The sequence below is a fragment of the Dermacentor variabilis genome, chromosome 2, assembly GCF_050947875.1.
Source record: "Dermacentor variabilis isolate Ectoservices chromosome 2, ASM5094787v1, whole genome shotgun sequence".
Lineage (NCBI taxonomy): Eukaryota > Metazoa > Arthropoda > Arachnida > Ixodida > Ixodidae > Dermacentor > Dermacentor variabilis.
The window spans coordinates 241355253-241379963 of NC_134569.1; the positions used below are offsets into that span (position 1 = coordinate 241355253).

A 24711-nucleotide genomic window follows, 5' to 3' on the forward strand; every position below is an offset into this window, starting at 1 on the left:
ACTTCCCGATTTTTCTGATGTTCTTGCGGCCCTTAGGGAGTACAAAAAATCTGACGTTGACTGTACAACTGACCAAGAGGATGCTTCATATAATCCATGGGGTGAAAGCGTGGCAGAAGGAGGATGAGAACAGAAAGGACCGACACACTGAGGAATTAATGGGAAGGGAAGCCTGCCGCCGCCTCTTTGAAGGAGCTTGAGGTCAAGAAACAAAGTGTTGGCTGGCACCAAGATGCAGGTGTCCCTCATCCAAACCAAAATAAACTCTTTAAAGCAATGAAACCCAACACTGAGATGTTGTTTATGGGCTGAGAGTATGTCAGGACAGTTGAAGTTGACTTCCCAACTGCTGAGAGAGAATCTTAGTCGTGACAAACTTCAGGCCTCATACCGATGAGCTTGCTATCTGTTGATAGAAATAGCTCATATTCAAAAATATTTACTTATGTACGCATCTCTTTTTCATTCGTGTTTGAATATGTTTGGCTTAATTTGGAATGGGTTTTACTATATTTTTTTTGCTGTTCATTTTACAACACCTTCCTTCCTTTTTTTTAAATACAATAGATATTACTCCTTACTATTCAAACTGGATTAAGTCATTCTTTTGTTTCAACATGCTTACTAGAGAGACAGCATCAGGTAACATGGTGTCAGCCTGTCTTGACATAAAACAAAGTTCTGGCTCATTCAGGGAATTTCGCAAAGGTGCTCTGGGAAAACCTGGAAAACTCAGGGAATTTGGGAATGTCAACTTGCTGGACGCCTTGAACATGTGCCAAAAACATCGGACTGTTATTAGACGCGCCTCTGTGCCACCGACACTCGCTACAGGAACAAGAGCTGTGCTCTAAAATGCGCTCGTGAAACGCACCACAACCTGCTGTGACATTGGTCTCCGTTGCACTTTCATAGCTGCGTCGTCCAAACACGTATCCCAGAGATGCTTTCCTTTGAGTGACAGCCACAAATCTCAAAGGCTATGTTTTTTGGTACTCAGAGCGCCGATAAACGTCATGTCAATAAAAAATAAAAACATGCAGCGCTGCGTCCGCGTTTTTTATCTTGAAGTTCTTGAGAGAGGGAGAAAACCAACCTGCAACAAAGGCGTTGCCCATGCTTGGCCAGGCGCAAACGCGTCTCTCTTGTCCCTCTCTCCAGTCAGGCCTAAACGAATGGCACCGCAGATGGAAAGAGCAAAGCTGCGTGGCCGTAGTGGCGACGCCAGTGTCGACAACGTGCTCCTGTGCACTAGCACTCTCATCATCCACAACGGCGCGGAGTTGGAATTATCGGTGGCGATACGGCTTTGAGTGTGAATTAGCGGGATGCGTTACGTATTGCTGTCAATACATTGTTAGACGGACCACAGCGGCTACTTCGAATTATCCAAAGTTTTGAATTAACGAGTTGTGAATTAATGAGCTTTTACTGTATAAACAACAGCAGTGCATGCTACATATAACAGGCGTTCATAAAGTTTGTATTACTGTCAGTACCATAACTTTAGAACACGCATAAACGAGAAGCATCAAAATAAGTGCACATCTTTATAGTTGTAGCGAAATATAAGAATGGTCTACTACAGCCGAACCACACTATATCGAACCCGTTTATATCGAATTATTTTATAAATCGAACAATTTCTGGACACGGTATAGTTAAAATGAGTATATATAGCAAAAAATTACGCTTACATCGAACATCAAGTAGCGGAAAAGGGCCCCCAGAAGTTGGCTTTCCCTCATGATGGCAGGCAAACCTGCCGGTGTGGCTCCTTCCAACCGCTCTCCCTGCCGTGACCATGCTGCCTCGGACGAGCCGTCGACACTGTCCTGCAAAAATGATCCCGCCCTCCCGCAGCGCTTGCTCAGACAGCCAATCAGAGGCTCTTGTGCCCTCGTCGTGCAATATGTTGAAAGTTCGAGTGGTGTCACTGCTTTTCTGGTTCATTGTGTGTGCACATTGTGGGCCTTCTCCCTCAGTGTTGCCGTGATGAAGCAGCAGAATTCACCTTTCGTCCTGAAACTCGAAATCATAAATCGGGTCGAATGCGGTGAGAAGTCGGATGTCCCCGCAGCGTGCAAGATTCCAAGGAGCATTCTCAGCACGATCTTGAATAATAAGGGGGCAATTAGGGCTAAAGCAGCCAAACTCGCGACCCAGGGCCCATGGTGCCCTACGCGTACACACGGCCGTGTACGAATGGTTCATCCAAAATTGCTACAACCGTGCCGGCTACCACGTGCCGTTGATGGCTGTAAATTCTGATGAATGCGACGAAGCCATTGCCAGTGTCGCCGAAGTTTGGAGCGAGCTGTCAGAATTTCCGGAAACTGTTGACGAATCAACGGGGAACGAGTTTGTGAGTGCAAATGATGATGTTGCGACCACGGGAGAGCCCGAAAATGAAGGCTACATTGCCGACATCGTACCGAGCACAAGCGAAGGTGGGCACAATGAGGAACGCAACGACGGTTTTTTGCCCACATCCTCCGAAATGATTGGTGCGCTCGCACTAGTTCGGTGCTTCTGCACGAATGCGGAAGGTTGCGGCCTCAGCTGCTCTGACTCCTTAGACAATGTGGAGAAGTGTGTGCGTCGCAGGCAGCAAAATTGCACAAGCTGAAGTAAATGCAGGACTATTTCATGCGAAACTAAGCTAGTTTCATCAATAAAGTGATTTTATAAATGGTGTGCGCTTTTATGACATCCAATTATTTAGCAGGCTTATATCGAATTATGCTCTATATCGAACTGATAGGCGTCTTTTTGCGAGTTTGATATAGCCGGGTTCGACTGTCATCATCATCAGCCTGGTTACGCCCACTGCAAGGCAAAGGCCTCTCCCATACTTCTCCAACTACCCCGGTCAGGTACTAATTGTGGGTTCGACCATATACACAGTAAAATTTCGTTCATGCATTTTGGGAAAAAAACACGAGAGAAAATGTACTAACCAGAAGAATGCATTATCCGAAGTCACAGAAAAATTTGACAGACTCAACTGCAGTTAGCATCTACGTAATGCAGAGTGTTACACAAAACATTGCAGCATGAGATGCTGGCATGCACCTAGCTTGTGAGGCTCAAGCGGCTAGAGACATGCTTTGCTGTTTTTGCGGCTTCAGCAAGTTCACGTTTGCGCTCCTCAATTTCATCCTTGGTCAGCAGCTTCTTCAACTGGGGCATTTTGGCACGAAGCCTTAACGTGCCCACTCGGTGCAAATCGTTGTGAGGCAAGACGTTGACAAGCGTCGAGCTGGTGGTGTTCGAGCAACCCGAGACACACATTATTGTTTTCCTACTGCACAGTGTTGTAAGATGGCGTCGAGAAACCGAAAGAAAATAGAACTGATCAGTGACGCCAGAATCCAATGCCACCAGAGCGAAACATGATGCTCACTTTGCACCGCCTGCATCAGGGAACAGTCGCTCATTTGGGTTATTGCCCATTAAAAGCATGCTGTATGCTTCCAACATCACTACGCCCCACAGGCTGGGAAACAGATGGGTTAAGATTCTCATACCCAATAGAGTTGGTCGTGGTGGCTGGGAATGCGATTTGCGATGACTTGCTTCTAGTACTGGGATAGGAAACTGAGTGCATGCAGCGTCAAGCTGCTACTTATCTCAATCGCGTGCATCTCGTGCCTTTTCTTCACATGGGATCTCACAGCCAGAAAACGTGTCAAGCGATTGCAGTTTGGCGATGTGCTGAACGTTGGTGCCGAATGATTGGGTTTTCAGGAAATGTAGGAATTGGTAAAAGAGAAGCGTAACTGTATTAGGCCATTTTTTGTGTTCTCGATTTTAGAAGTGACGCCAGAAAATTGTACGTAACAGGATCGCATCTACAATGTTCTGCTGTAGTACTGCAGAATATCACTAGGGCACAAAAAAAATAAAATGGCAGCGTCCACCGAGAAATGTCGTTGAATGTGAAGGCGTGGGATTGCTCCCCACCTGCAGCAAGTTGTTTTTTCATCCACTTTCATTGCCATTACTTTATCATTTATTTAATTCAGTTAGTAAGTACAAGTAATTTCCCCTATGTTTTCCTTCCTGTCTTTGTTTGCTGGCCTCTTATGATATGTTACGGAGATGTTGGTAGTATAGAAAGACTATATTTACAATATATACAAAAACAGAGTCAGTGCAGTTAAAGACCATTTACCTCGGCAGGTGACAGCAGGCGGCTGGCGTAAGCTATCACACACTCGGTAGCATTCTGTTGTTGGGCGAGAACAGCGCCGATGCCGTGGCCGCTTGCGTCAGTGTGGACTTCGGTTGGTGCAAACAGATCAAAGTGGGCGAGTATGGGAGGGGTGGTCAGAAACCCGATGAGAGCGGCGACATGTGAGCCTGCTCCGTGCCCCATATGAACGACGTGTTCTTTAGAAGATCTGTCAAAGGCCGAGCAACGTCAGCAAAGTATTTGACGAAACGGTGAAAGTATGAACACAGCCCAACGAAACAGCGCACTTCAGAAGCAGAACGTGGCATAGTGAAATGGTGAATGGCGTAAACTTTTTCCAAACCTGGTTGTACACTGGATGTGTCAATGAGGTGTCCCAACATGGTAATCTGACAGCGCCCGAATTGACATTTCGTGGAGTTCAGTTGGCGGCTGGCTTTTCGAAAGACCACAAGAATGGCAGCAAGTCGGGTAAGGTGGCTGCCGAATGTGGGAGAAAAAACAATAACGTCGTCAAGGTAACAAAGACAGGTGGTCTATTTATAGCCTCGCAGTTCAAATGTCACAGGAGCATTACATAGGCCAAAGGGCATGACTTTGAACTGATATAAACCATCCGGCATGATGAAGGCCTTCTTCTCGTGGTCCATTTGAATTAACTCAAACCTGCCATTAGCCGGATCGAAGATCAATGGACGAGAAGTATTTAGCTCCGTGCTAGCAGTCCAAGGCGTCATTGATGCATGGTAGTGGGTAGACGTCTTTTTGCATGATTTTGTTTAAGTGCCGATAATCGATGCAAAAACGCCAGGTGCCCTCTTTTTTTTTTCACAAGGACAGCAGGCGAAGCCCAAGGGCTGTCTAATGGTTTGATGACCCCTTTGTGGAGCATTTTGTCCACTTCTGATTGGATGACTCGATTTTCAGCATGCGATACACAATGGGGACGCCAGTGAACAGGATTCGTGTATCCAGTGTTTATACGGTGCTGAACAACAGATGTTTGGCCTAAAGGCCTGTCGCCAAAATCAAAGATGTCACTGTACGACTCAAGCAGGAGACGCATGTCCGTGGCCTGTGCAGAGGTGAGGTCAGGTGCAATAATTTTCGCGAAGTCATCCGTTAAAGAACCAGAGCTGTGAGCTGCAATTGGCGCTAATAAACTACTCTTGCATTCAGACTCTCAATGTCAAATTCGGAATGCTGGCAAAGAACATGCTGGCTGGCAGCACTTGGGGCACAGGCTGAAATTCAAAAGCGGTAGAACGATGTTGTCATTAGTAACCGTGACCAGTGCATACGTAGCCGCAACATTCCGGTTCAAAACCACATCGACGATGGAGTGAAGTACATATTCACCGTCAGGAACCTGTGGCTTGGCGATCAAAGTGACGTAACTGCCTTGGGAGACAGACGCACATAGTGAAGCGAGCACAAGTGCGGCGGGGCGATGCATGGATCACTGGTGAGTTGAGGTAGTTCTAACTGAAGAAAGCCAGTTGTGCAGTCGATGAGAGCAGAATGATTGGATAAAATGTCCAACCAAAGAATAACGTCGTGAGGGCAGTTGTCGATCACAGCAAAGAGAACAGAAGTATGGCAGCCGGCTGTACTTAAACGCACAGTACACATTCCAAGAACAACCAGCACACCGCCGTCGGCCACACGAAGCACTTGGGCAGCTGCTGGGGTGAGGACCTTCCTTAAACGTCTACGTAGGCTAGCACTCATCACAGATACATGGGCGCTGTGTCGATCAGTGCCTGCACAGGTACGCTGTCTATTTTAACCTCACTGACACTTCTCTTTGTGGGCACAGACAGAGGATTTGCTGCAGTAGTAGGCAATGCAGCACCTTCTCCGAGGGCAGCATTTCTTAGTTTTCCGAAAATGTGCGGCCAGAAGCCACAGGGGGCGAAAGGCGACGTGGCTGCAACGAACGGGAAGATAGGCGATGGGCTTGCGGTGAACGAGACTGATGTCCACGCGGCGATGGTGAGCTACTGTACCACATATTCCTAGCAGAGTTGTCGGTGCTATTAGACTCGGCAGTAGGCAAAACATTGCAGACATTTCCATCAAAACAGCTCAGGTTGGTTGGCGGGCATGTTGTTGAGAGCTACGGGTTGCGACAGTATCGAGCGACATGACCAATGCGGCAACAGGTGAAGCATATTGACTGGTCGTCCGCACTTATCCACTCAGTCGGGTTGCGATAATGCGGAGAGAAGCGTCGGGGTGGAGCGAAAATAGTAGAAGGGCGTTCATTAGCTTTCAAGTTGGCGACAGCACAGACAGAATGTAAGCCAATGTTTTCAAGCTCCTGGCGAACGATGGCTTGTACGAGGGGAACTGAAAGAGGGGTAGGATCAGGGCTATGCGAACAGAAAGCTGCGGGCGCGCCACCGCATGCAGTTCACATCGAACAATTTGCACCACGTCCTCTGATGGCGATGCGTGCTGCTCAGCGGTTGATCTTCACACGTCGATGTTGCGGCAGTATTGGAAGTCTGGCGAATGGTACAATCGAACCTGGCTATATCGAACTCGCAGAAAAATGCCTATCAGTTCAATATAGAGCATAATTCGATAAAAGCCTGCTAAATAATTGGATGTCGTAAAAGCACATACCATTTATAAAATCACTTTATTGATGAAACTAGCTTGTTTCACATGAAATACTCCTGCATTTTCTTCTGCTTGGCCAATTTCGCTGCTTGCGATGCACACACTTCCCCACATTGTCTAAGGAGTCGGGGCAGCTGAGGCCACAGCCTTCCGCATTTGCACACAAGCACTGGACTAGTGCGAGTGCACCAATCACTTCGGACGATGTGGGCAAAGCACCGTCATTGCTTTCCTCATTGTGCCCACTTTCACTTGTGCTCGGTACAGTGTCAGCAATGTAGCCTTCGTTTTCTGGCTCTCCCATGGTCGTGACACCATCATTTGCAGTCACAAACTTGTCTACAGTTGATTCCTCATCAACTTCTGGAAATTCTGACAGCTCGCCCCAAACTTCGACATGACCGGCAACGGGTGCGTCACATTCATCAGAATTTACTGTCGTCGCCAAGCATACAGAAGCCGGCATGGCTGAAGCAATTTCGTATGAACCACTCGTACACGGCCGTGCGTACGCATCGGGCGCCATGGGCACCGAGTCGCGAGTTTGGCCACTTTAGCCATAATCTCCCCCTTATTCTTCAAGATTGTGCTCAGAGTGCTCCTCGGAATCTTTCATGCTCTGGGGACATCCAACTTCTCGCCGCGTTCAACTCGATTTATGATTTCGAGCTTCATGACGAAAGATGAATTCTGCCACTTCATCACGGCGACACTGCGGGAGAAGGCCCACAAGGCGCACAGACAATGAAACAGAAAAGCAGTGAGACAACTCAAACTTCCAACATCTTGCACGACGAGGGCACAAGAGCCTGTGATTGGCTGTCTGAGCAAACGCTGCAGGCAGGCCAGGATCATTTTTTGCAGGGGTGTGTCGACGGCTTGTCAGAGGAAGCACGGTTATGGTAGGGAGAGCGGTTAGACGGAGCCGCGCCGCTGGGTTTTCCCGCCACCGCGAGGGAAACCAAGTTCCTGGGGCACTTTTCCGCCGTTTGACATTCGATACATTGGGAGTCGCTGCTATTTTTGTTCGATGTTAGTGTAATTTTTGCTATATACAGTGCAGTTCACTTATAACGATATATCAGTTATAACGATGGGTCGACATGAGAGTGTCATTTTGTACATTAGGGCTATGGGGAAAAAACCCATTTATAACGATAGGTTATTCACCGCATATCGGATATAACGATCAAAATTTTGCCGTCTGGGTGGCGTTTTCCGTGCCAAATATTCGTAACATTTGCCTGGCTTAGTTCCCTGAAACGAACAATGTCAAGACGAGGCAATGTTTACCTCCGTAAATTCGTATCTGCCGCCATTACCGCGCAGCGTGTCCCGCCCCGCCCCCGCGCACCGGAGAATAGCTGAGTAGGCGCAGCGCGCCACAAGATGGCGCTATCTACTTCATGTGCGTCAGCCACAGTTGCTCCGAAAGAGAGAGAGAGAAAAAAAAGCGACAAGCAAAGCGGCGCGGTGGCGCCTGTCCCGCGTCTCTCTATCTCGCGATAGCAGGCTGACGCGACCGAAGCAGCGTGCAACCAACGGTTCAACCCAGTTTGAAGATGGCGCCGACAAAGCGCAAAGCTGTGTCGCTTGACACGAAGATGGATATTTTGCAGGACTCTCGATGCGGCTTCAGGTGAGCGCCCTTGTGAAGAAGTGTGAGCTCGCCAAGTTAATGATATCAACCATCTTGGAAACCGGGAGTACCGCGATTGTGAAGGCAGGAGCTATCAGCGGCTATGCCGATCAGCGGAAAAGGGGTTAGAGACCCTTTGTACGCCAATGTTGAAGAGGCGCTTTACCAGTGGTTCATCACTAATTGCTACAAAAAGGCGGGCTTTGTGCGTAAGGACGAACTTCCCCAACCCACTGAGACCAACACGGTGGAAGCCGCTGACATAACCGAGCTCTGGGAGCTCGTTCCTACTGGTGACACAGGTGGTGTGTCAAAGGAGGAGTTTTTGACTGCAGACAGTGCTGCCTCGTTCTGCGATGAGGTCACCGACGAGGCGATCGCCGAAGATGTGCTGTCTCGACAGACAGCAAAGTTGTGCGACGGTGGCGATGGCAGCAGCGACAGTGACAACGAGATTGACAGTGGCTCCTTGACCCCGACCTCGATGTCCACGCAAAGTGAACTGTCGTCGATCAACTCCTTACTTGATTTTATGCATGCTAAAGGATTGCCGCCAGTGTTCGCGCAGCAGCTGGAATCCATGCACACCGCAGTTGTGAAGCTGAAGCTGCCGTAAAAGCAAGTGCGATTTTGGACTATTTCAGCGTGCCTAACCCTTGACACGGTCATTGGCGCTAGAAATAAAGTTTGTTTTTCATGGCCTACTTTCTACATCATCTATTCTTTAGAGCAAGTAGCGAATTCGAAGCTGCAAAGGTATGTCCCACGCTTTTTCTTTTTTTTAATGACTGCAGTCCAGATATAGTGATCATCGGTTATAACGATCATATTTTTCGTCATTCTCGATATCGTTATAACTGGACTGCACTGTATACTCAATTGTAACTATACTGTGTCCAGAAATTGTTCGATATATAAAATGATTCAGTGTAAACGGGTTCGATATACTGTCGCCAACCATTTATTCGGACCTCAAGGGGACTGCGGAAATGTCTGAATAAACAGGTGTCCGAAAAAGCAGATTAAGAAAGAAAGAAAAAAGAAATCCTTTATTTCCATGCACTTATTCGGGCTCGGCAGTAGGCTAGAAGAGATCGTGAATGCGCCGTTGCACACTGTTCCGTTTATGTGCAGTCAGGTACACTTGAATCTTGGCGAGGGTCATACGGTCACTATAGGCGGCTGAAAGCACAGTCACTGCTTGTACACGCTCCGCATGCGACGGCAGCGTAGCGCATGGTGCGTCATCTTCCGACTTGATTCATCATCCGGCGGTGCAGCAGAAGCTTGACGAATGATCTCGCTGTCGTCGAGTCCTGTGCATGTCAGTACAGCAGTGTCAGCACCTGTGAAACTGTCAAATGAGACTGTGTCCGGAATCGCAATGCAACCACTGTGCAGGTCTCGGCAGAACATTTTCCACGTCAGTAGGGAGCACATCGGAAGGCGACAAATCCTAGGCCTCCCGGCACCCGCTTGCTGGCATTCCCTAGCGCAGTCTGTGCGGGCACTGTCGGCGCCATTGGACACTTGAGGCGATGTTTCCATATGCCACGTTGGATCACCACACCCTCGACTCAGCACACAAAGCAAACACCACCATGCCGTCATGCCGACACCAGTCGCACAAACGAAAAATGTGGCCTACTTGCAGCGTTGTGCACGAAGAAACAAATCAGCTGCTGGATTGTTTTGACAAGGCTTACTAAGCTGATATCGGAACTGCTGTAGCCACTCTATCGAATCAGGCAGAAACGATGATGAAAAGCGAGGATTTGCACTAGTGCCACTTCATGGGGCAGCAAGGAGGCTCTGTTCAGAACAACAGTGGTGTTCAGCAAGTCGAACCATGCACCGATCAGAGTCGGTGCATGGTGCTCTCGATCAAGTTGGCTCAAGGAGTGTCCGAAAAATCAGATGAGAGGTTGCAAGGTGTCCGAACTTTTAGCAGTTCTTATACATTCTGGTCTATGGGGAGAATGGCGGTGTCACAAAGCAGACCGAATAATCGAGCATGTCTGAATTTTTGGAGTCCGAAAAATCAGTCAGCAATTGTAGTCGGGTTCAGCTGTAGCAAGACTCGTCGGGTTTTGGCCTGTTCGAATTGTCGGCACTCCTTGGTGATAGCATCAACTGTTGAGCAGGTTTTGCACATGAGTGGATTAAAGGCGTCGTCAGCAATGCCCTTCAGCACATGCCCGACCTTCTCAGCTTATGTCATGTCGAAAGTGCCAGCACGTCCTGGAATTACGAGAAATAGGACTCCGTGAGAGATTAGGTGCGGGAGGCCAGTTGCTGCTTTGCGGCAATTTCACGGCCGGCTGGTTTGCCAAACAACTCAGTCAACTTCTCTTTGCATTGGTCCCAGCTGGTTAGCTCCTCTTCGTGGTTTTCTTACCACACCTTTGCCGTGCCTCTTAGGTAGAGCAACAGGTTAGCTAGCATAATCGTAGGGTCACATCTGTTGATTCCACTCACATGTTCGTACATCGCCACCCACTCCTCAAAGTCAGTGCCATCGGTCTCACATAAGGTTCCAGGGTCCTCGGGTTGCACAACCACAACCGAAGAGGACAACGATGTAGCTGGCGACGGTGCCGTTGGAGGCGGCATCAACATTGATGCTGCATGCTCATCGTCATTAATGGTGGAGAAGGCGATGAGACGTCCACCACAGGTCTCCGTTTCCAGCCGTGGTACCCAGTACCTCCACCAGTATGTTACGGGGATGCTGGGAGTATAGAAAGACTGTGTTTACAATATATACACAAGCAGAGTCAGTGTAGTTAAAGATGGCTGTCCAGCAACAACACACAGCAGCAAGCGTCTCGCAATCTTCTTCTTCCTTCCTCTTCTTTTATTCTTCTGTAACAATATGATTAATAAAAATCGGGCCCCTTGGTTAACCCCCTTTGAACCTAGTGGCATAGCAACTTTGTCAAGCAACTGTGTGGAACGTCATGTGATGGGAGAGATGTGCGCAGAGGCAGGTCCTGCAAAACAGCCCACTTGATGCAGTTCGTTTTGTTAACTTTATGCAACATGATATACCGTCAGAGGTGTGATTTCCATTTTAATTTTATTCTATGTAACGTAGAATAAAAATGCACGTGCCAAGTGCATTCGTATACATCCTGCCCGCGTACTTGTGAATGCTCACGTCACTTGCTTACGCAACGCATGTGGTTCAGACTTACCGTGAACAGCGCCACAGAAATCGACATGAGCATTCACGAGTATGCGCTATGTGCGCAGCATGCATCGGGTAAATTTACTGTCACCGAAGTCGCTGGGATAGCTACAAATGGAGGGGCGACGAAGCCGGCGACCAAAGACCTTGAGAGGTGCCAACATCCGTTCAAGCAAGACTGTACTCATCGCAGATCGATCTCGAGATAGTGCTCGTGCGGCTACAGTCAGCCGTGCCATGCACAGCCGCTGCAGCAGTCGAATTGCCCCCTATGCTTTGTGCACGGTGGAAGACGCCTTGCTTCCTTCCTTGTGCAGGTGAAGTCAAGCCACCATCCTCAGCTCACCGTCGCACACACAGCGCGGCCACAGTGTTATCACACCTGGACTTTATACGCAACATCACGGCGATGCCGACGACTGAAATGTGCCTAGACTGTCCTTATATTTGCTATCACAATAAAAGACGAAACCAGTAAAATTTGCCTTCGCAGAGTGGAAATTCATTTATTTAATGTCCATAGTAACCACCCTAAAGTAGCACTTTATCACTGTTTACAAAGAACCACAACATGTTGTTCTTCATACGCTCCATAGTGTTTGATATTCTGCATTCATCAAACAATTCTGCAACAGTAACAAACGGGATAGTGCCCATGCCTACGCTAACCACTTTTCTAAGTCATCCTGCAATGGATCTCTGGAAGGGCAAGAAAGCATGCTGTGAGTTGTTGCTGCTAGTTCGATATATAATATAACTTATCGTTTTAATGCTCTTTCATAATCTGACTAAAGTTGCGGGTCGTTGTCATGGTATGTGAGAACTTGTTCTGTTATCATCAATAGACGCCATCTTGTCATGGCATTGATGATGACACGGCTAGGCTGGCTCTTACGGTAGGCCGTTCCTAATGCCGTGAATGTGGTTTTGGTTTTATGTGGGATTGTGCCATGCAGGCATTATTTGGATTAATTTTCTTGGAAATAAAAGCATGATGTTACAATCCGATAAGTACTACAGTGCAGTTCACTTATAACAATGCCACATATAATGATATATTGGTTATAACATATGAGTTGACTTAAGAGTACAGTAATATCTCGTTAACTCGAAGTAATAAAAACCGAGGAAAATTCCAAGATAAGCAGATTTTTGAGATAAGCAAAGTTGCGGGCATTGCAGTGACAAGTCCAGTTTTTCTAAAAAATTCGCTGCTACTGACCAGCTTTTCAAGAAGAGCTTCTAAACTGCCTCTTCGTAAAGGTTTCAAAGAAAAAAAAATATCAACCGGCTCCGTTTTTCAGCAGTGGCATTTTATTCAGTGCATAAAAACTGCACAAGGCTGGTCTGGTTCGCGGCAGCAGTTGGGCTTAGAAAAGCGCCCTCGAGCTGCTTCACACATTGCATGAGCCGATTGTTCCCGCCACTGCAGTCAACTTTATTTCGCAGCAAGCGAAGCGTAGTATAGGAGCGCTGAGGGCAGATAGCTCCGTGTGTGCGGTGTTCTTGCCGCTTAGTTTGCGTTCAAGCGAGAGGCAGCAAGAAGGTCACTTTGCTCACTGCTGCTGCCGCATTTCCTCACGCCAGGACAGCAAGTGTCCGCTCATCGAGTGCTATGTGTTTATGTTTGCCTTTGTGTGCATGACACCATGCTTGTTAATTTAGTTAGTAAGTGAATATTTGCGCATTTATACGGCTGACAAAACTGTTCAACCAGTACCAACTCGCCCAAATGTCGATCCTTTGACAAAACTATTATTCTCCTTTCCTGTAGCTGTCCACTAATGTGCTATTGCAAGATGCTTCCCCTTACGGTCAAAACTGTGAATTTTCTTTTTCTTATTGTCAGAATCGCAGGCGATGCTACGTTTTTATTGCTAAAATGTCAGTTACTTGTTCTATTTCTACTTTGATTAGGAGCTCTAAAGTCATATCTGTTAGTTTCAATTGTTGTCAGTTAGGGGACATGTTAGAGTGGGGAAAATGCTGGCAAATGAAACAGCGGTGCATTCCGACGTCCTTTTCTTTCTGCATTTGTTTAATTCGGCCTCCCGGATAATTCAACCAATTGCGTCGGTCCCATTAGGTTTTAATTTTAACGAAGGTCAACTATATTCAAGAAAAACTACCATGTATGCAGGTTTGACTAATATCACGTTTTGATATGTATCATGCGCATGCAGCATAGTACAGTTAAACCTCAATATAATGAACTTCATTATAACAAACTTCTTGACATAGCAAGGTATTTATCTCTTTATAATTTCTTGTCCATAGAACACGTGTATCTAGAACCCCAAATATAACGAAATGTGTTTATACACGATTTCAGTATAATGAAATTTCACTGCCACCGCGAAAGAGTACTGAGGTAATAAGTGGAAATGTGCTCAAACACAGATGGTCAAGTGTTTGAATTATGAGTGGCTGCTTGCAAACACACTTCTGAAATTGTGCACTCCACGACCAAGAGCGGCCGCCGAAGTGGAGCAGCATCATGTTCCATATAAAGTCGAAGTGTGATAACATCCTATCACATCCTGTGCATTGTGTGCTTTGGGAGTGAGTGAAAGCATGCAAGAGTGAGCCGAGAAGAATGGTGGTTTGATTAGCGCAGTCTTCTCGCGCGATAAATGGGAAGGAGAGGAGCGCAGCTTGCTGGCGGTAACGTGGTCAAGCATGCATGGGGGGGCAGGTTGGCGCATGTTTCCTTTTTATTTATGCATCTATTACATACCTGCATCGCCCATGCGTGCATTACAGCAGGGGGATCGCATTTTAATAGAAAAAACAAGTGATCGCATACATAAAGTGCAATAAAACGCATCATTGTTTTCAACATTAACAATGTCAGGCGAAACAGCATTGCATTCTCTTATAGATCGAGCAAAAAAGAATACCTAAGCACGTCGCCCCTGAAAGGGAACTCGTGGACTTTCAGTGCATGATCGAGTCTCATCGACATATAAGTAGGTGACTTAATATATCCTTCTCTCTCAATCCCTTATTTTGAATAATAAACAACGTAAAAAAGTTTCAACCGGAGATTTTTTCAGCGGTCTTTTAATGCTTGCCACGATAATTTAATTTTACTTTCTGTCATACTTAATTTTCTACTTTAATTATTACGAACAAACCTAGCAGCCCCATTCTGTACTCTTTCAAGCTGTTCCGTGAGATCAGCCGTGTACGAATCTCAACAGATACAACCGTAATCAAGTAAACTACGAACATAAGTGTTCACGCACTTGCTGTTTTAATTTATCCGGTAACTGACTAAAATTATGGTGCAGGAATCCTAATGAACCTATTGCCTTATTCTTAATATGCATAATGTGCCTGTTCCATCTTAAGTCAGATATCATTAAAATTTTTTAAATACAGTGGACTCTCGTTAAACGGAACCTCAAGGGACCGGGAAAATATGTTCCGTTTATCAGGAGTTTCGTTTAAAGAGAGAAGGTTCAGGATTTCGCAATCCGTTCCAGACTGCTTGGTCCCGACGAGGCAGGCGTGCGCGCAATTGGCAGTCTCCGTTGAAGCGGATCTCAGATGCAAAATCTAGGTATTAAAGAGGACGGTACGCTATGGGCGCAAACTTTATTGCACAAAAGCAGTAAGCAATGAACTTTTTTTCAGAGCACTGCTAAAATAAAAAAAAAGAAATCTCAATAGTCCACTTATTCCGCGGAAATCAGTGGGAACTGCGATTTATTGGCTTGTGAAAAAGGACTTTATGTTTGCTTGTTTGAGCTCTCGCAACCATTTTCTTTGAATGGCACCACTCATACTAGACAGGCTGCTCAAAAACAGCTCAGAACCTTCTTGTTGTTGGAAGAAACTCTTCAGCATTTGGACTGCCGATTCTGCCTGCGCAGGTGTCGCCACAGGATCAGAGTCGGCAGTCTCGTGTTCGACTTCTTCATCCTCGTCTTCGTTTTCATCGGGGGGACAGACATCAGCTACAATGCTCTCCACGGTGTTTTGCGGACATGTTGCCACATCACTGTCAATTTGAACATACTCATCAAATTGAATGCCCATCGCAGCACAATTCACAAGTGGGGAGACAGTGATGCGTACCGCGATGGGGCTCTGCGTGAACGTCAAGTTGCGGTTTCGAGTCGATTTTCGGTTCCGTTAATACGGTGGTCTGAAAAATTCGAGTTCCGATTAACGGGATTTTTTTTACATTGCCTTAATACAAAACCAACCAACTGCGAGGCGTTTGTTCCGTTTAAGCGTTGATTCCGTTTAACAGATTTCCGTTTATCGAGATTCTACTGTATATATATATTCGTCAACCTTTATTAATGCCCTATTACTCAAGGTATAAGTACATGACTGAAATGCATGCTTCCTTGAAAAGGTGACGTGAACAAAATTTTGTACATTTAGTGACATTTCCCACGTATTGCACCATGTTGCTATAATGTCTAAATCAGTCTGTAATAATGAAATGTCACTTGCCTTATCTCTGACTCTAAAATGAGACAGTCATCTGCAAACATTCTAAATCAAGAAGTAAAGTCAGTTTCAATATTATTAATAAACAGCAAAAATAAAAGGGGACCCAAAATTGATCCCTGAGGAACACCTGAGGTTACTGGAACATATACAGAAGAAAAACCATTGAGCACCACAGACTACTGTCTTGCGTGAAGATATTTGGCAATCCAAGCTATGATACTGTTGTCCAATTTGTAGGCCCTAAGTTTGAGATTAGAAGATCATGTGCTACCACATCGAAGGCTTTCTTAAAATCTAGAAATATGCAATCTATTATTTTGGTTTTCTAGCATAGCCGTGGCATCGCATGGCTGTCAGCGCAGCAGAGCACACGTGCAGCCCGTGCACCCTGTTTTAGAGGCAGTCTGCCATGTGGGCTAGAGTGAGCATGCCGAAATGGCATGGTATCATCTGCTTTGTCTTCCTGTGCCCTTAGTACTCTAGATTACTTAATCTCTAAATTCGGAGACTCGTTGAAGCAAGAGGCAGACGAAGCCTTCGCTTGATGATCTAGCTTGATGATGGTGGGGGACTTGGTCAACGTGGCACTGCACTACTCCAGCTGGCATTTCATCCTTTAACCGTTCTGGCTCCGGAAGTAGACTGCACATGCCCCAGTTCCCAGTCTGGACCGGTTCCCTAATTCTGCGCGTAGACACTGCTGCCTGGGGAGACAGCCTAGTCGGGGCTCGCGGATGAATCAGCAGCCCTGGACGGCAAGCATGTGTCCAAGTGGGAATGTAGCGGATAGTCAAGCAGCTTCTCAGAGAGAGACTTTCCTTACTGTTGAGGGGTTCGCCTGTAATTAAACAACAGTCGCATTAAGTTATCTTCCAGCGACCTTTCTGTCATCTTGTGAAACCCATCCATCATGGTACGAATTGCTCTTTCCAAACGGTTGTGGATAGAATGGCGCTACGCAGGTGCACATTGTTGGTTCTTGCTATGAACTTGACGAGCTCCTGGCTTATTAATTGTGTGCTAAATTATCGGACATGATTGTGTGCGGTACCCCAAAATGGCAGAACATGCTTCACAAACACCAAATAGTACAAGCTGTGTTTGCGTGCCTCATAGGGATGGCTTCAATCCACTTCATGTGTACATCTACCACCACCAGGATCATTTGGCCTGCTAACGGCCTTGCAAAATCGATGTGGTTCCGAGATCACCTGTCAAATGTTCTTGGCTGATTTACTGGTGGGGCTGCCGCAGGCATAGGCATTTTCTGCACACAGTTTGGCATTGAGCCAACAAGTTCTCTATGTCCTTGTTCAGACCAGGCCACAGAAAAATTACCGCGCTACTGATTTCATTGGCAATGAGCCCTGGTGTGTTTCATGGAGCTGTAATTCTTTGTACCACAGATGGTATCATGACCCAGCTACCCCAGTAGACTAGTTGATGGACCCAAGACAGTTCTAATTTGCGATAGAAGAATGCTAATAGCAATCGCTCCATTCCCTTAGCCATTCGAGGTCTCTCATGCACTATGTAGTGCGTGACGCGGATTTACACAGGGTCCTTGGCAGTTAGCTTCTGTAATTTGTGGGTCGTTACAACACCTTCTTCAAGGGCCTCCAACGACAAGACGTATTCTGGGTGTTTGCCTTCCAACGTTGGACCACTCGCCCCTACTGGCACTCTACTGAAGGCATCTGCTGTCAGCATTTGTTTTCCAAGTGCATACTGTAGCTTGTACTGGTAGCCACCCAGAAACAGTGCCCACTGTTGAATACAAGCAGTTCCCATCACTAGTGCCTGGCAATCAGGCCTCAGTAGTCGCAGCAGGGGTTGATCATTGGTGACCAGGGTAAACTGTCAACCTAGAATGTAAGCACGGAAACGAGATATAGCGAAAATGAATGCCAACGCCTCTCGTTCCAGCTGTGAGTAGTTTCGTTCTGCTTTAGTTAGCATCTGGAGCGGAATCCAATTGGTCTCTGCTCCTTTCCCTCTGAGTGAAACAGAACCGCTCCCATGCCATACAGAGACGTGTCACATTCTACCTTAAGCTTCTTGTTAGGGTCAAAGTGGATCAAAAGTTGTGCATTCAAGTTTTGCTTAGCTTTTTCAAATTCAATCTGCTGTGGTGGCAGCCACTCCCAACACGCAGTTTTTTTTCGTTAGCAGGTACAATGGCAAGAGTACCGTGGACATATTCAGAAAAAAATCATGCACAGTATGTGAGCATGCCCAAGAATGAATGCAACTGTGCTACATTTTGTGTGCCTGGCACTTGCACGATGGCATCTACGTTCTTCTGAGTAGGGTGCAGTCTTTCACAATCTATGCGTTGCCTAAGGTGCATGACTGAAGGTTGTTGAAACTTGCATTTGTCAGCTCTAAGCTTAACGCCATGGTCTCGGAATTGTTTTAAAACTTCGTTAGGCTGCTCTCTACTGCCACTAGCATGTCATCAAAATAGGCTTGGACACCTGGTAGCCTGCCGAGTATTGCGTCCATCTTTCTTTAAAAAATAACCAGCACGGATGCTATACCAAACAGAAGTCTGTTATAACAAAACAGACTACGATGAGCGTCAATAACACAGCTTGCATGATGTGTCATCGAGCAGTGCCTGATTGTACATGTCCTTAAAATCCAACATGCTCAAGCTCTCACCCCCATTCAGGCTAACAAACAATTCCTCAATTACCAGAACTTTGTAATGCTCCACATCACATGCCGGGTTGAGAGTGACCTTAAAATCTCTGCATATTCTCAGAGTATTATACTTTTTTAATACCACTACAGCAGCCTTGCCCACTCCGCATGTTGTACCAATGATAAGACTCCAAGCGCCGCCAACTGATCAATTTCGTGCAATACCTTGTCGTGGAGTGCGTAAGAAAGGGATCTACAGAATTTTAGTGTTGCCATCTCCTTGAGCTTCAGGCTTGTGGGAGGACCTTTGATGAGACCCAGGTCTGCGAAGAAGACGTCCTCGTAACCAGCGAGCAGCCTGTTCACCATGTGCTTGGTTGGCCTAGTATTGGCTAGAAAATCCGGCACTGTCAGCTGTCCAATCAAAGCCCCCCTCTTGCCGAGCACAGTTATCAGGTCGCATACACACAAACTGGTCCTGTACAGTCAAACACAGCGTGCACGCAACTGAATTTTTTTTTTTTTACTGCATGGACAGTGCGAGTTCACCTAGCACAGGCAATTTTCCTGCATAACAGGACAACTTCATTTGTGCGCCTTCAAGCATGGCCATTGTGCGAAGTGTCTGTCGTAAAATTGTTGCGATATGATGCACACCGAGGATCCCATGTCAATTTCCATGGGCAGTTCTGTGTATCCTCAACAAAACGTATCGTATCGGGGATTCCAATCTATTTTTACTTTTTGAAATTAGCATCCAGATGTGCGCCTCGCTGGCTTTTTCATTATTGTCATTGTTCGTTGCAGTTCGCATGACTGTCAGTGCTTTTGCACTCGCTGTCCACTTTGCAACTTCTACGTCTGCTGGCATGGCGTAGCATAACCTAGCTAAGTGACTGCGCCGCCCACAGCAAAAACAGCGTGCTTTCGCCAGGTGGCAGGCATTATTGTCATGCCTCATGCTTTCACATCTTCCACAATTTTGTGCTGTGCTTTGCTTATGGTTATATTGAAATAATTGATGACGGGCTTGCACTTTGAGCACCATTGGCGGTTCTTGCTCATATCTTTAGCACCATAGTGCTATGCAGCGTATGTCGACAAGCTCTTGCATTGACTTTCCTTCCTGTTGGCAATGCATAAAAATACTTGTACCTCTCTGCTGTATCATGATGCTTGTGGTCATAGTAGTTAAGAGCTGCGACTGCTTTGGCATACGTGATAGAATTGGGTGTCTTTGGCACGATTCGGCCAGCTAGCACTTGAACTGTTTGCTTGCTGAGCTGAGAGCAGCCACAAGCGGTGCTTGGTGCTCGTTCGCATCGGTAATGCCGTTGGCTTCAAAATATGCTTCTGCCCTTATGACATATGGTTTGCACTTACCTCTGGTGTCATCAAACAGTGGTAGCTGGAGGCGGGCCATGGCTCTCTTTGGTGGTCCACGTAGCGGCAGTTCATCTTGGTCTACTTTCACCGGGTGATTGGTATGCGTGATCTTCATCGCCACTGTTGTAAATTAGCCATGGCCAGGGCAGTAGCATGAATGATACACTGGCTGGTGGCGAACAACTTTATTGATAGCACCACTGCATTATAGGAAGCAGTGTGGAAAGGGCTTGGGCAAGGGAAAGGGAAATAACAATATGCTGGTTCAGGAACGGGAAAGGGGGAGAGAAAACGGGTGTACACACGCACAGCCTGCTTGGCTGGTTCGAACAACATGAACAACAAAAATGTAACATTCAAATTTGCGTTTTCTGATCGCTTGATAATTCCAAAAATGTTGTTGCCCCTTCCGTGTAAGAAGAACCCGATCGGCGACTGTACTCATTTGCATAAATGGTGGCATTTCAATGTAACGAAATTTCAATATAACAAATCAAATTGCCGATTTCACCGACTTCGTTATGTCGAGGTTTAACTGTACGTCAGATGCGTCTCACCTGCAGACATGTCTACAGTGTACAGAGTGAAAAACACCTTAACAAATGTCTTGGTAAACATCAACATAATCGCAATGTGTGGCACAATGCACACGCACTTGGCAGCACACTGTTTGAGCTGCACGTGTCGCATGGAGTTCAATATAATTCTGGCGCTTTATTGTCATCAACATTCGACAGCAAGGGAAAGAATGGAGGCACTATAAATTAAGATGAATGAAAATATTTGCTGTCGGTCAGCTGTCATTTTTCACTTTTCATTAGCACTTTCCGAAGAGTGACTGTTTTGTGGCCTGCTTTTTATCGTGTCTTGCTGTTCTTGTTTCATTACATTTCTGTTTAGTTTTTCAATTAGTTTTCAAGCATCCTCAACCCTAGCTAGTCTTATAATGGCAGTAATGAGACTTAACTTCACTAACCATTGTGCAAAATGCAAGCGTGATGCCTTTAGGAACATACTGTTTCAATTACTACTGCCGACTGATAATTCAGACTTTGTGAGGACCGCCTGAATGTCCAAATAATTCGGAGTTCTAAATAACAAATTCGCCAGAAAATAAGTGATTTGATTCCACAAGTTGGGGGAGGGGGACCAAAAAAGTAGTCAGTGCATTTACCCTTGCACATATGCTTGCATGCTACCTGGTCAGTCTGTTTTTTGACCATTCTCACACTGTCGCTACTAATTGGAGGAAAGAATAATCTATGCGTGGAACCGAATCTCTATTCCGTCTTAACTTGAAGGCAGGTTGACTGTGCCCGAGTAGCCTTGTTATTGCCGGTTTTTTCATGACAGTTTTTGTCCCGCCCAATTTTTTGCTTCCTCACAGCCCTTACTGATGCAGACACTGGGTATGGATTTGGCACCACTTAAAGCTGCTTGATGATTCTGAGCGACAAACATTTGTGACAGCTGTAAAGGATGTCCCCCAAGACCTTGTCACTACTAAACATGCAAAGGAACAGGAACAGACACGTGAAATGCAAGCAGCAAGCTACGTATACAGTCAAACCCACTTATAATGATGCCGGTTTTAACACTACATTGGTTATAACAATGAGAAGCTGCTGCACCATCAACTTTTGTATGTTTTCTATGCTGAAATAACCCGCTTACTACAGTGCCCCAATGCCACATTATTGATTATAACAATGAAGTCTGGCTGCTGGGTGTCCGTGCCGAATGGTAATGAAATGCGGAATCCTTGAAAATAAAGCAAGAAACTTGACCCGCTGCACGATGCCCACTGCCCCAACAGCTGCCGCATGCTGATTTTCCAGCCTTCTCCACACGCATCTCTCCCATCGCCCTTCCACCCCTCCAAACACGAATGGGCTGCGCCCATAGCTCTATGCCACACCACCCTCCGAAACAAGAATGGATCGCTCCAACTGTGCTGCTCCAAGATTGCTTGCTGGATCCTCATTCAGCACAGTTCTGCAAACAGTTTTAATCACTTGTGTTCATCTTTGTTGGTTGGTTCGAAACAATTTCTGCCCACGTGGTTTCTCAGCCTCGTTTGACTCGCCGCCGAAACGAAAGATGGCTGATCTGCCCGCTGATCATCGGCAATGCATGACGTTGCCGTTGAAAAGAAAGCACACGGCTATAGATTTGGAAACTAAGTGCTTCTAACCGATGAGGCGATCATCACGAACGTGCTTACATTGGATAGCGACGGCGACGACGGCAGCAATGACATCGTAGGGCAGGCTGCTTCTATGTTGTCCTCACAGGAGGCCCAGCAGGTGACTGAGTCCTCCCCTCCGGGGCTTCGTTTTCGCAAGGAACCTTTCGTGAAGCACCTGGATGCCTTGGAGAAGGACGTCGGCAAGCTTCGCATAAAGTATTCAAGGCTTATGGACAGAGTTTTCTCGTGCAAGCCAGTGAGAAGTACGTGATGAGGCGCTTGTGGCGATCTCACCTCAGCGTTTCTTCTGGATTTCTCAAGCTGACAGGCTGCCGTGGTAACCTCCTTGCAGTTTTTAAAAGGCCCCTTTTAGGGTCACCAAAGCGATGTCTCGGTGGAGCTCGCACATCGCTTTCCGCCCATGGCCCCTCTTTGCAGTTGTTATAGCAGTGCCATTCTTTAATACCGACATCCGTGGCTTGTTAGACGCAATCAGAGCGATTCTGATCAGCAGCCGGATGGAGGAAGGCGGTGGGAAGGGGCACAGGCCTCCCCGCCATTACAGTTTTCTCACATCAGCTTTGCCATCCCCCTATTTTGATTTTTTCGTGCAACCCAGCTATAACAATTATCGGTTTTAACAATGGAATTTTCGTGGCACTTGAATATTGTTATAAGTGGGTTCAACTGTACTACAGCCTTTAGTACTTAACGGCTTAGCTTTGTCTTTTTGATTGGATGAAATAAGCAGTTACAGGATCAACTAGGCTTTGCCACTTTCAGTTTCAGTGTGCCAGAGGCAAATCAAAACAAAAACATTGCTCTTTCTGCTTGACTAGTAGCTAAACTAGCATGTGGTCGTTCAGGCAGCAGACTCTATTATCGAGCAATAAGGCGTCCTTATAGTACATTATTACGTCATTGGGGCGAGTGATTGTGCTGTGAAGCTGTCTGAATTATTGATCAGTGACTGTCAGTTGCTAGACTGTGCGCGCAATCCTGCGGTGTTTCTGCTATGTCTTAGTCTTCATCGTTCGCACTGTAAGAATAACAAAACCATTGCCAACTTGCCCATTTTACCTTTGTCCAACCTTCCAGGTCCAGGGCTTCAGCGTGAGTGGCAAGGTTCGTGTCTCTGAAGAGGGACCCGGCGTGCCTCAGGCCGAAGTTTTCCTGGGCGGCAGCAGAGCAGCAACCACTGATGCCTCAGGCACCTTCCACCTCGAGAATATGAAGGCCGGCCAGTATGTCATCCACGTCAAGGCACCTGGCATGACCTTCGACCCATTCCCCGTACGGGTGTCGCCCAACACACCCGAGCTTCCTGCCGTAGTGGCTTCCCAGTTTGAAGTCTGTGGCACCATTGAGGGTGCAAGCCGGCGGATCATCGTAGAAGGTGGAAAAGAGCCATCAACAGTCATCGCAGACTCCTCTGGGAAATTCTGCACTGCCCTGAAGGCCGGCAAGTATGTTCTGCGGCCTTTTGTTAGCAAGGAGGAGGAGTCGTCTGGCCTGCGCTTTATTCCTGCTGAGATGTCACTGGACGTTCCTGTTGCCAAGGCAGGCGAAGTGGCCTTCATGAAATTCAGGGCTGAGATCCAGGGCAAAGTGGCCTGCATCAAGGAGTGCGGGTCGGGTCTCAGGGTGTCCCTGCGTGCCACCAGTTTGCCAGAGGATGCTGAAACGGTCACGGCTGAAGTACAGCCAGACGGGAGCTTCCACTTTGCCAGTCTGTCCGTGGGGAAATACAGGCTCTGGGTGGACCGCCCAGAATGGTGCTGGGAGCACGACCGAGTTGGTGGCAAGCTTCATGTCGTTGACAAGCCCGTCTCACGTGTGATGCTACAGCAGACAGGCTTCCGAGCCACTGTGGTGTCGAGCCATGCCACTCGTGTCGAGGTAGTTCACATTGACGACAGCGCTGCCGCCCTGAACCTGGAAGTCCCCGCGGGCTCATCGCAGCACTGCCTGCCAAAACAAGGAACATATGCCGTGCGGCCAGTTGGATGCCACGAGTTCAGGGAGAAGGACCTCCGCTTCGACACATCTCAGCCAACTGTCATCACTCTGACTGTGGCCAGGTAAGGAAGACATAGAAGGTTTGGTCCTCTGGCACATTACGATGCCTCAACAATGAAGCAACTGCTCAAGTACCGCGGGCACGGCACCAGGCTACAGTGATTCTCTTGTTTTAACTGTGCAGGCTTATCAGTTTTTTTTTTTTTTGTTAGATTGATTGAAAGAGTAGCAGATTTCAAAGAAGACTTGCTTCACTTGTTCTTGGTCATACAGAAGAACAAGGTTGGTCTTTATTTGATTTCTTAAATCATGTAAAAGGAACTCATACACATTTTGGTGAAATTCGA

General features: G+C 46.8%; 1 protein-coding gene across 1 annotated transcript in view; it reads left to right on the plus strand.

Annotated features, from left to right (window-relative positions):
- The window catches only part of LOC142573183 (BOS complex subunit NOMO1), a 104385-nt gene that overhangs the window by 25355 nt on the left and 54319 nt on the right, over positions 1 to 24711 (plus strand). Inside the window, exon 5 of the mRNA XM_075682756.1 lies at positions 23444 to 24426. Within this exon, the coding sequence (XP_075538871.1) occupies positions 23444 to 24426 (983 nt within the window). The remainder of the gene's footprint in view (positions 1 to 23443; positions 24427 to 24711) is intronic.